A 13,216-nucleotide genomic window follows, 5' to 3' on the forward strand; every position below is an offset into this window, starting at 1 on the left:
ACTGGCCTAAACACCCTGAAGACAACGTTCGAAGGGGTCAGCCTGCCCTGATCCCGAGCTGCTGAAGGCTCAGGGGCAGTATAGAGAGACTGCTGGGTCCCTTCCTGGGCAACTCGAGAAATCCTCCAAGGCCGCCAGGGAAAAGTGGTGCCTGACTCCATTTGCCGCTCAGCAGAATTTCACTAGGTTAGTGCGCTCTGCCGCACCACACTAAGACCATAGCTGTACCACAAGCCCATGAGCAAGATGACGGTGGGAATGCCAAAAAGCCTTAATGCCTCGGCCAAGCAGAACTCCAAGCCCAGATCTGAGGTGAGCAATTCAGTGTGCGAGAAAGCACAATCAAGGGAACAGGATCCTCCCAACATGATCATGAGGCAGTTGGTGCACAGTATGCACAGTATGCAGGCTGGATTTAAGTTGGTAAATGGGAAGCTTGATGACATAACTGGTAGCAACAACTCACTAAAATCCAAGCTCAAGAAAGAGAGCACCAGTATCAGTACCATGGAGGACCATGGATGCAAGCTCAAGAAACTAGCCTCTGCAACTACAGTCGACCTCAAGCAAGCCCTGCAGAAAAGCGATGACTGCTCGAAGCGCAACATCGTTCACATAATAGGGTGCCCAAAAATGCCAGCAAAAAGTCCACAGAGAAATTTGTGGAATAACTGCTCTTGAAGCTGCTTGGCAACCCAACACTGTTGCTGCACTTTGTTGGCGAGCAAGCACATTGTGTGCTGACCCCATGAAAATGTTATGGAGCAAGGAGAGTGGGTGATGAAATGTGTTATCACCTGCACTGGGCGCATGTCAAGTATGGCGATGCTGGGTTTAAGACTGCGTGCTGCATGTGCCTTAGTCTAGGGCAACCCCGAAGTGCCACACCCGAAGTGCCCAGAGGGGTTAACTTGGATAAAGAGGACCAAAGGCAACTTTACGCTTGCCGTGTTTGTCAAGGAGTTCTCTCCTGTGTCTTATTTGTCAATAATGTGGTGGCACATCTAGTATATACAAATAGCAATGTGTCTGGGTCTGACCTGTCCTTGTGACAAGTTGGTATTACAATTAGAGAAACAACAGGGCAAGGTGAAGGAACAGACCAGCCAACACGTGTTACGACCAAAAGGGTCTTTACCAAGGCTGTAGCAGTTAGTGAGATGTTATTTTACCAGGGTTAAAATGAACGGTTAAATTGATTAGTGAAGAGCATTGTTCAGAATGTTAATAGATGGTTACATCGATTAGTGTAGAGCGTATTTCAGACAGATAATAGAAACATGTTATTCAATTCCATGATTCATGGACATATATTCAAACATGTTGCATTGATTGAGACCGGTTGGTGTATTAGTAGAGTGAACAGCAGGAGGAGAGAGAGGGAGAGAGAAAAGCATGGAAGAAAACAGGCTTAGCAAATAGCTAGTTTGTTTTCTGTATTTTGTTCAGTTGTTAGTGGGAAGGTGCTTTTGCTGTGTGGTGACTGATATAAAACAGTTGCACTGATGGGCCCCGGTGTCTTGTAGGAGCATATGTTTGACATTTGTGTATGGTGATTTTGTGTTGGTCACTACAATAATGTGAACCTCGAACTGCCGGGGTTCTTGTATTGGTGGCCAGAGTGTGAAGGTGCTCTCCAGAAGCAGAGTTGGTGCCATACAAGACTAATTCAAATTCAATGTCGATTGTTCATATTTTGGTTATGCATAAAGGTGCCTACATTCAAAATAGATTCTGTTTGGGTTTTTAATTGGGTGAGGTTCTAGGCTGGTGCAAAAGGTACGTGAGGGGATGTGTGGCAAATTTTACAAGGAGTACGGCACCGTTCCTGCCCCTTTGACGGTATGGGGGATTTCCTGCAGGCCAAGCAACTGCCAGTCTCACTTAGAGAAGCGATCATAATACGACTGCTTAAGCCCCGGAAGCCAGATGAGGAATGTGGCTCGTATAGGTCACTCTCCCTCATCACCACTGGCACCAAAATCTATGCCATGGTTATAACCAGACTGATAATGCCACTAATGCAGCACATTACCCATCCCGACCAGGCAGGCTTTATTCCTTCTCACGCCACGGAACTCAATGTGCACATGCTGTCCAATGTAATGGCACAGATCGATCCTGAAATGCCTGCAGTAGCGCCTCTTGCAGACCTGATAAGGGCGAGACATGCCTGGCGTGGCATCTGCCTGTCAGCTGCTCCAGAGATAATTTTGCTCTATGTAGACGACATCCTACTGTACATATGAAACCCACATGGCAACCTAGACTCAATCATAGAGGATGTGTCAAACTTTGGCGAGTACTCTGGGTTCACAATCAATTTTGCTAAATAAGAACTGCTCCCTCTAACCGACGAAACTAGAAATCCTGGTAGAAAATATAATCTCAAATGGCCACAGGAGAGTATTAAATATTTAGGGGTAATGGTAACTAGATGCAGGCACTCCCTATACAACAGTAACTACGGGGCCCAGACCGAGCAGCGGGAGATAAAGCTTAAGAAGTGGAGCCATACCCCACTCTCAGTTGCTGGGAAAATAGCCCTGATTAAAATGACAGTGCTGCCCAAGTTCTTATACCATTTTCATAATGTCCGCATTTGGCCGGGCCTGGCTTTCTTCACTAACCTACAGAAGTATTTAACTCAACTCCTGTTGCACACCGGGGCAGTAATGAAAAAGTTAGAATTCATTGCTATATCCTATGAGGGGACGAGTATGGGGGGAATCTTTATAGCACCTGATTTCGAAATATACTGGCTGGCAGCACACGCTCAATTTGCCTTTGGTCTAGAACATGTGCCGCTGCATGTAAAAATAGAGAAATTGGCGACGGGCATGGCAGACTTCCAGACACTGCTTCATGGGGAGAAATACAAAGACAGGTGTCCATTCGACCCGCTTGCCACAGCGTTATTTGCGTGGCACTTGATCTTTAGCCGAACGGACACTGCAGAGCCCTACTATAAGGCAGTGGTCGAAGTGTATGAAAAGAAGGAGTGGAACTATGCTCCCTGCTGGACTGCCTCACTCACCACACCCCCTCCCACGCACAATACAAACCCCGAACAAATACGTCTGCTGTTTAAGGGAACGTTTAGTGCAGTGCACTGAAGTGCACGTTTCAACTGCTTCTTACGCTTTTATTTTAAAGCAAAACCTTTCCAGAACAGGTTTTCTTTTTAAAAAAAATCAAAGTATAGGAACAGTAAACTTAATTTAAAGAAGTAGAGGAGAACCGCTGCCAACTGCTCCCGCCCACTTTGACCACTGCTATAAGGGAATGCTGATGTGGGGTTCCCCAGATAGTCCCCTGACTCTGGACACAGGTTCGAGCTCAGTGGTGCGCCATGGGCTACAATACATTGGTTGACATGTCCTTTGGGGTGCCTTCTCAGCCATGTGGCACTGGAGGACTAAGCACAGGGGTGCAAAGTCAGATATTCTGCAATAATAGCGACTGCGCTCTGCATTTAAGGTGAAGTGGCCATCCTTCCCGCTGGAAGCCCCTGACAATCCATTACTATCCTACATTGTGAACTCATACGGGTGCCACAAGAATGGTAGCCACACTCTATTAATAAGTGCGGGACAGGCTACCAGATACTCCAGTCAGAGTGCGTGATAAATGGGCTAATGACCGTGATTTTGATGTAACTGATGAGAGTGGGTCAAGATGGGTGGACTGACGAAGCAGGTCTTCTTAAACTCCAGGTTCGAGTTAATTAAATTCAAAATCCAAAATAGGTTATACTGCACCCCAGCTAAGTTGAAGCAGATCCACCCAGAAAATGATGGCCGGTGCTCATGGTGCACAGCTGATAATGCTCGATACCTACATATGCGTTGGTAATGCCCTATGCTACTAAAGATTAGGTCCTGAGTGTGTGAGAAGTTGGGTGACATCACAGCTATGCTTCTCAACCCAGATCCTAAATAGTGTCTCCTTGGCCTACTCAATAAGGACCCAGAATCAGAATACACAAGGCGATTCATCAATCTTTACAAAAACTGTATCCTGTGTTGTTGGAATATGAAGCACCCGCAATCCTCTGGCGGCTGGTTGCGTGATATTACCTGGGCACACGACAATGAGGAACTCTTTATTGTCACGCTGCCACAACATGCAGGCCCAAGGGCATTTGACCTGACTTTCGTACATAGTTACTACCACTTGATCAACAAGAGTAACGCTGGTCAGCTGGGGCCAGTGTGGAGTGTGCATAGACACTTGGGACTTGGGACTAATGTTAGCTAGAATGTGCTAAATAGCATGCCTGCAGGAGTTGCTACTCGTAATATGTGGAATCGAACTTGGTTACTCTGCGCAGTACAGAATGTACTTGACCATCACGTGAAACATGTGTACGTATGTTTTGGTATCTCATGTTTAATTGCACCCGTCAAGCTATAAAAGCCAGCCAGTGCTGAGGCAAGCCAGGCCATGGTGGGTTTATCCAAATGGGGCCATGTGTAAAACTCTCCTCACATGGCAGCCAGAAGCCATGTGAGGAGAGTTTTACCCCCATCGATAGGCAAGATCACTAGGTCTTGCGTCACTGTCCGGAAAACCTGGAGAGGAAGGAAGAACCTGATCTTGCATAGTGGCGAGCTCAAATACCGAGCTTTGGTCTTTTTTCGTGATGTCTTATTGGAATGATAGATTGCTATCCTTAACGAAGCCTGGGGATTTTGCTGAGTGGGTGCAGTGAGGTTTGAACTATCTAAGTCCATTTCATCCAGCCATCTTAAGTGGGCTCCTGCTTGGAGGCGTGGCCCAGGAGTACGAATCTGGTCTTTAAGTAGACACCTGTCATCAATGTCTGAATGGTTGCAAGGCATGAGCGAAGCCGAGCGATATTGTGTGGGTCCTTGACTTCTAGGTATAACTGTGTAATTTCTGTGTACTGGTGCAGCATGATGTTGGGGTCATCTAGGAGTGAGGCCCGCATCGCAGTGTATACACACAAGTGGTTGAAAAGCAGATGTCTCAAACTAAATGAAAAATAAGAATTAGCACAACAGAGTGTACAGTTCTTACACATCCACAACAAAAGCTCAATTCAGATGTATGACAGTTTTTTTTGGCAGACACTGTACTCCACCACACTCACCTTTGGAGGTACGATAGTCAAGCCAACTCCTACAACAAGGTTGACTGTTCCATTACAATGCCTGCTCCCTGTCTGTACTTAGATATCTGGTGTGGCACCCCTTATCTGCTCTGGTGCTATGCTTTCTGCCCTACGTCTTCTCTGACGCTGGACCTGCTGCCCTATGTCTGTTCTGATACCATGCCTCTGTCTTGTGTGTAGCCTTATGCCTTTCACGGTCTCCTGTGTCTGCAACGATGCAATGATGTCAAATTGTGCTTGCTGTTCATTTCAGATCTTGATAGAGTTCTGCCCTGGTGGTGCCCTTGATGCCGTGATGTTCGGTAAGTCCTTCATTACTTGGCTTGCCCTTGCTGGTCACCACGGCTTTACTTGTTGAATGTTTTTGGCAATGTGAGGTCCTGATATTTGTTATCTCTTAACCAGAACTGGAACGAGGCCTCTCCGAGCTACAGATCCGCGTGGTTTGTCACCAGATTTTGAAGGCCCTTGACTACCTGCATGAGCACTACATCATCCACCGAGACCTGAAGGCTGCCAACATTCTGCTGTCCATGGAGGGCGATGTCCGGCTGGGTGAGCAACTCATTCCTGCCACTCAGCATCACACTACTTCACCTGTGATGATATGATACCATAGTTTATTTATGTAGCGCCTATACACAATGGGTTTCAAAGCGATTCACGGCAAGGGAGGGAACAAGGGAAAAATACAATGACATTCTCACAGGCCATGAACAACAAGAATGTTAAATTAACTATCGTACTCGGCATGCCGACATTTCAGATAGTGCAAGTGCAAAGACACAGATAGGAAGGAATGGGAAAGAGACAGGTGACTACCGTACTAGGCATGACGACATTTCTGGCAGAGCCGGAATTTTACAAGAGGAGAGGGAGAAGGGATGAGAAGGAGTGAGAGGAACAAAACAAGCGACTATCGTACTAGGCCTGACGACATTTCAGATAGTGGTGGAAGGGGGGAGGAGAACAAGTATGGGAGGGGGGAGACAAACATTGTTGCTATCATACTAGGTCAAGGGACAGTTTTGATAGAATAAGTGCATAGAAAAGAAAGGGAGGGCGGGAGGAGAGAGGGAGAAGGGGAGGAGGAGACAATAGACATTTTTTCACAAAAAAAGACATTTTTTCTTAATAACGAAATCTGGCTATTTAATTTTGTTTGATTGCTTGGACCGCCATTGCCTGCCACGAGGCACTTACCACTCCAAAATGGCCGCACTATGCCATTCACCCCTTTCTGCTGCCTAACCTCCTCCCCTGATCAGTGCAGTAACCTGATTGGGTCATCTTGGCCACTTAGCAGCCTAACCGGAGCCGGCAGGCGAACGCCGGCCCACCAGCAAAGGCACACCGGATAAGGCACAAAGCCTGTCGTGCGCCTGTCTGTGGCTGTATGGGCCCTGGGCACTCGTCACTGCCTCCGCACCGGTAAATCCAATTTGTTTCATTACCCAATTTATCGTGCTCACGCTCGCCAACGACCCTGTTTCATTTGCATAAGGCACAAATCCTTCTGCGGGCCGTGCAAGATCTCCAGCCACCTCGATAACTGCTCACTCCCCAATGCAATTGCCCGGATTGAGGTCCCGCTACCCGACGCCACGCACAGCTCCTCCAGAGTCTCAGCACAATCACCCTCCAAACGCTGCTGTCATCTAACCTCGACCGCACGCTGCCAGCCACTAAACTCACAACGCATACCTAATGACCTCACGCATCTCTGCCTCAACAAATGCTTTTAACTTAATTCCACGCTGACCACGCTGCTCATCCTAACTATGAACATCTGAGTTAACGTCAAACCGGCACCACTACATATGTTGCCCACCGTATGAATACCTGTTTCTGCCCACTGTATGCCCACACCGACCTGCCTATTGTAAATTCCCAACCAGTTTGACGTATGTCCTTTGCTGATGTGTCCACTGTGATTAGACCCATGCATTGCCTTGTTGATATGACAACTGTGTTTTAGGCCCATGCATTGACTTTGCTGATATGACCACTGTGATTAGGCCCATGCATTGCCTTTGTTGATATAGCCACTGTGATTTAGGCCCAGGTGCCTCCCATGCATTTCCTTGATGATGTGTCCACTGTGATTAGGCCCAGGTGCCTCCCATGCACTGTCTTTGTTGATGTGTCCACTGTGATTAGGCCCAGGTGCCTCCCATGCACTGCCTTTGTCGATGTGTACACTGTGATTAGGCCCAGGTGCCCCCCCAAGCATTGCCTATTGCTGCTGCCCTCTCATTGCTAACTCGCCTACACGCCATTATGCTGGCCAAGATTTTTACCTTGCAGCATGCCTCACCCTTAAACTGTTAACCTTACTGGGACCACTACTACACTATTACTTCACCTATACTGCTACCCCACACGCCCACCTCTTTTTCTCCTGGGCCCCGCAACATATACCTAACATGGACCCCACCTCACACGAGCTATGCCTCTATGACACCCCAAGCTGCACCCAGCAGCAACACCCCACATCAGCCACTCTGGTCGACCTTCCTGCCAACCCCTACCTCAACTTACCGTCCCTCTGGCTCGAACACTTTTCCATGAAACCCACCCCTAACCAACCCTGCCCTGTGTCCACCAGAAATCTTAGATTGGGAGCTAGACTTTCCCATTCTTCCTACCGTCCCACCAACACCTACCAGCCAACCAAACCACCCTGCACCAGGCCCACAGCCACTACCCACGCACCCCCACCCATACTGGACATCACACCTGACGAGAGCACCCTAACACACAGCCCCATTATTGGTCTCAAGGCTGCTCTGATCAACACCAGGTCTCTCACGGTTTATGCACTCGACATGGCTGACCTTATAACCACCCATGACCTAGACTTTATAGCTGTTACCGAAACCTGGTTCCACGCTGCCTCAGGACCCCTGTTATCACTAGCAATCCCCGAAGGCTACACGATCCTTAGATGCGAACGTAACATGGACCAAACCAAAGGAGGCGGTGTTGCCATCATCCACAAAACTTCAATTAACATCCGCATCACCACCCCTTGCCTAATCACCTCAGCAGAGTTACTCACAGCCAAGCTAGCCATTACCCCCAATCGAACCATCACACTCCACATCATATATAGACCGCCTGGCCCACTATCATTGTTTGCTGAGGACCTCTCCCACATCCTCAGTGATAACACTAAGTCCAAGTCTCAAATCATAGTACTAGGTGAATTCAACTTAGGCTACCTAGACCCCAACGACGCCTCCACCCAGGACATCAACAACCTGCTACTTGACCTAGGCTTCACACAACAGATCACTCTACCTACCCATTCCAAGGGCAGGACCCTTGATTGGATAGCTAACTTAAACTGTAACACAAATATCGAATCCATTCAACCATGCGCATGGACCGACCACCACCTTATCACCTTCAACATCCCCGCTAAAATCATCCATCCCACCCCAAACATAGCGCCTGCTACCGCCACCAGAAAGAAGCGTAATATAACTTGCGCCAAACTACTCCCACTTATCCTCCCTGCCCTCAATGATATCCCATCCTCATGCTCTGACCCCACCGTCCTGGTTGACTTGTGCAATCAAACTATGCTTAAAGCGCTTGATCTCATCGCACCCCCCAAACTAAGAAAACTCAAACCTCAGGCCCACCTCAACTCCTGGTTCACGCCACAACTGAGAACCTTACGCAAGGAAAAAAGGACCCTCGAAGCACGTTGGAAAAGCAATCCAACGGAAGCAAACAAAGCCAGTGTCGCAATAGCTACTCTTAACTACAAAGAAGCTACACTCACGGCAAAAAAAGAGACGTACAATAAACGCATTGAACTCACCCAATCCAACACCAAGGAGCTATTTAGAATCCTGAAAGAGCAAGAATCCCCTGCCACTCCCCCCGATACTTGCTCCAAAGACAACATCTGGTGTACTAACATCCAAAAGGCCCTCCTTGGAAAAATCGCCACCCTCCAAACCAAAATCAATGATAAAAAAATGTGTTTACAACCCAGCCCGCTCCACAAACCTCCCCAGGCTAACATCAACCCCAACACCGAATCCCTGAAACCCTTCGGCTTCACACCTCTCTCCATCACAGAAGTAGAACACATTATCAATAACCTCAAACCCACCAATTGTCAGGGGGACCCCTGCCCTGCTACCATCATTAAGGAAGCCGCTCATAACTTAGCGCCCTTCATCACCACATTCATTAACTCATCCTTCAGCAGTGGGATTGTTCCCGACAACCTCAAGGATGCCTGGGTCATCCCTCTCTTGAAAAAACCCACCCTGGATCAATGCGAGTATTCTCCCCTACCGCCACCGCAGAACCTTCCCCAGTTACTTGTGGAGTGCCTCAAGGATCATGTGTATCCTCGACACTCTAAAATGTATTTACGAAACCTCTATTTGACATTTTAGATCTTCTGGGTGTTACGTATACCAACTACACTGATGACACCCAGATACTTATCCCGATGACAGGTGACCACAAAACCGACTCACTCGCCATCAACACCATTTCTCAAGTTATCAAGGCCTGGATGGCTCAGCAGGAACTGTGTTTAAATGATGACAAGACAGAGCTCATCATCCTTGGCTCCCACCAAAGACTTAACAAACTTGACCCCTCGTTTAAAGCCTTCACCATTGATGGCAACACCATCAAAGTGGCCAAGGACATAAAAACGCTTGGCGTCTACATCGACTTCACTCTCTCCCTATCCAGACAAACCAACACAGTATCATCATCGGCTTCATACACCTGCAAGCTCATCACAGCTTTCTGCCCCTTCCTCTCACCAGCGAACTGTACCACACCAGCCAGGACCTTGGTCCTATCCAAAATTGACTATTGCAATGCTCTCTATCTAGGGACTAACCAATGCAATGTGAATAAACTCCAAATCATTCAAAATAACGCCATCAGAGCGGTGCTCAATATTCCCAGGAACCTTCACATCTCCGAATCCAGACGAAGCCTTCGCTGGCTCTCAGTCTCCAAAAGGCTCACCCTCAAAGCACTCACCCTCACACACAAAAGCCTCGCCAATCAAGCCCCCAGCTACCTAGCCAGCAGATTCGCACTACACACCACTGCGAGACCTCTCAGAAGTGCCCAAACCAACTGCCTTTCTGTCCCTCGCTTCAACCAGCAAAGATCTGGTGGACGCATCTTCCCAGTCCTAGCAGCCAAGCTGTGGAACTCACTACCGAATCCTCTAAGAGCAGAAACCTCGTTCCCGGCTTTCAAGCGCAAAGCCTCAGCTTGGTTGTCTGCCCAGGACTTGCTTGATTCCTAGCTCACAACGTCCAGGGTCCCTACAACTGTGCTATTGACCTGCTCTTTCACATTATATATTTCCTGTATAAATGGCCGTTTATGTATATTTCACCCAAACTGCCTTATTCTACCATGACTGTAATTACATGTATATAATTACATGTTGTATAATTTGTATAATTTGTATATATGTATAATCTATACCAATGCTTTATTTTACCATGCCTGTAACTAAATAATGCACCCGGTTGCCCCTGGTCCTGGTGCGCTATACAAATAAATAAAATACAAAAAATACAAAAAAATACAAATAGAGAATTAACTGAAAAGGAGCAGAGAAGCAGAGGGGAGAGTGAATACAGTTATAGAGGTCAGTAAAACACATAATGTTGCAGGGAACAGAGAATGTAGGCAAGGAATCAAGAAGGGCCCAGCATGATTCAGGGCCTCCCTGAGTGCGAGATCCCGGGGAGGTCCAGCATGAGAGTTGAGAAGGTGAAACACCAAGTCAATGTGTCCATAAAGTCAAACCCAAGCATTGGCAACAGGTCAGTGATGGTGAGACAATAGTGAATTGAGGCAACTCATGTAGTGAAAGAGGTGTAGGGGGGCAGACAGGATAAGGGAGAAGGTAAGGGGGAAGAAGAGAGCTGGAAAGCAGGGTGGGGGACATAATGAGGGGCAAGAGCAGTACATTCTTCACTGGTCCTGGAGGGGTAACGATTACCTAACAATCCCAAAGGGATGATTACATGTGTCCAATACTGATCTGAACATTCAGCTACTTTTCTATATTGGGGCAAAAACAAGGCTGCACAATAGCATAACACAGGGTTTGTCTTTTATTAACACCAAACTGTGCTGTACTAGGCCAAATATATTGAACTGGGAATAGTTTCTGGGATTGGGGTCACCACAGGGTCACAATACCAAAGAGGTAGGCAATGTCCTATGACTAAGCGGTTTGAATAATCAACTTTACTCAGAATATAGCGCTCAGAAGGCATATCTAAGATAAGCCTAGCGGGGGAATGAAATTCTTCCCACCCCTGCAATATGAGCAAGCCACCATGCGAATCAAGGGAACCCGATTCTTCCTCGGGATGTTTGGAGGTGTTTGCCAAAACATTTTTGGAAATACAATGGGTTAAAGTTGTGTGTTTTACAGAATATTTTTCTGGAAAAATTGAAGAAAAAAACATAACGAGCTCATTTTCGAGTTTCATCGTTATTTGGCAGTGGGGACCCTGCAGCATGTTGATCATTTGCGTGGCGGATTGAAAACGCGCAGGGGAAAAGGTGGCATACAAGCTTGACCCTGTGTGCTTGGCATCATGCACAAGTCTGCGTGGTGTAAAGCTAAAATTTTTAAACTATCAATTTTTTTACTGAAAGAAACACATAGATTGAACAAAGGTGTGGGAGAACAGGGCACTTTTTAGCCAATTAGGTGCCCTGAGCGAACCACTAGAATGCGCCCTCTCGACCCGGCATATGCGTAACTCCAAAACTACACCCACAAGTCACGTGACAATCCCCCCAAAACATCTGTCAATCGCTCTATGCATATGGACCTGGTTTCACTATGTTTTAATTCAAGTATATTACAGTAGTAAACAGACAAAGCAAAGTAAACAAAATATTATACAGGATTGGTTTTCGATGTTGTTAAAAGCCGAATTGCAAGTTGGCTACCTATGTTTCCAAGATGCTGGCGATTAGAGATATATATTATGGGCCCAGACAACATGAACACGTGTTCCTTAGGGCAATGCTACTACATGGGCCTCATGAAAATGTACTTTGCATTGGCAATTCTGGCCTATATTGTGGGAGCAAGCATCGTGAGAATGTGTGTTATAGGGCAAGGTTAGCATATACTGTGGGCACAGGCATCATGAAAACGTGCTTTACAGTGTCAATGCTAGCATACAGTATACTGTGGGCACAGGGATCATGACAATGTGTTGTAAATACTCTTGTGTACTGTTGGTTACCGGGCATCTACTGGATTTTTTATGCTTTCCCCTACAGAACCAATTGCAAATTATATGGCTTTTCCCCACTTTGTTTCTGAAATTAGTGCTGTAAAATGCATAAATTCAACCCATTATTTAAAGTATGTTCTCAGGCTTGCTCAGGGTAGATACCGGAAATGAGAACATGTATGCCCCTGCAATTTGAAAAATGCATCCGTGGCCACGGAAATAAGGAACGTTTTTCACACAGTCCCCTCCTTAAGTTATTAGTTTTGCATTTGGGTCACTGCTGCTCGCTTGTAGGAGCCTCAGTGATTGTGGAACCCAAATGCTGCAAGTGTTTCAACTTGGGAAAAGACCGGTAGTGATGTCCTCATCGCTTTAGAGCATATTGGGAAATCAAACAAGTAACTGGTTACGAAAGAAATCTTGACAACTTAAGGCCCAAATCCTTGAGAGCATTAGATGTCAAGTTTAGACTAGGAATACTACCTGTAGCAACACTACAACACCTGGCGCTAAACCATGGCGCTATTAGCACCATGGTTGGTGTCGGTGTTGTAACGGGTTCGCCATGGTTCAATGGGCAATCACCACCCCATTCCAAGGTTGGCGGGGCGGTAATTCCCCATTGAACCATGCCCCTTCCCCATTCCCATTTTCGCCCCATAGGGCCCTATGGGAATAGGGAAGGCGCTAAGTACGGTACCACAAATTGCGTTACCGTACTTAGCACCAAGGTCCCCTTGCGGGTTCCTACTTTAACGGCTGGACTAGACCAGCCGTTCAGGTGGGGTCCCGCAAAAGGACCTCGTAG

At 47.0% G+C, this 13,216-nt stretch overlaps 1 protein-coding gene across 2 annotated transcripts in view; it reads left to right on the forward strand.

Annotated features, from left to right (window-relative positions):
- The window catches only part of LOC138492113 (STE20-like serine/threonine-protein kinase), a 520,802-nt gene that overhangs the window by 84,269 nt on the left and 423,317 nt on the right, over window positions 1–13,216 (forward strand). For both annotated transcript variants that reach the window (XM_069619087.1, XM_069619086.1), the window contains exons 3-4: window positions 5,391–5,439; window positions 5,543–5,692. In XM_069619087.1, coding sequence (XP_069475188.1) covers window positions 5,391–5,439; window positions 5,543–5,692 — 199 coding nt within the window. The remainder of the gene's footprint in view (window positions 1–5,390; window positions 5,440–5,542; window positions 5,693–13,216) is intronic.

Source organism: Ambystoma mexicanum, chromosome 10 (genome assembly GCF_040938575.1).
Source record: "Ambystoma mexicanum isolate Mex_15411 chromosome 10, UKY_AmexF1_1, whole genome shotgun sequence".
Classification (NCBI taxonomy): domain Eukaryota; kingdom Metazoa; phylum Chordata; class Amphibia; order Caudata; family Ambystomatidae; genus Ambystoma; species Ambystoma mexicanum.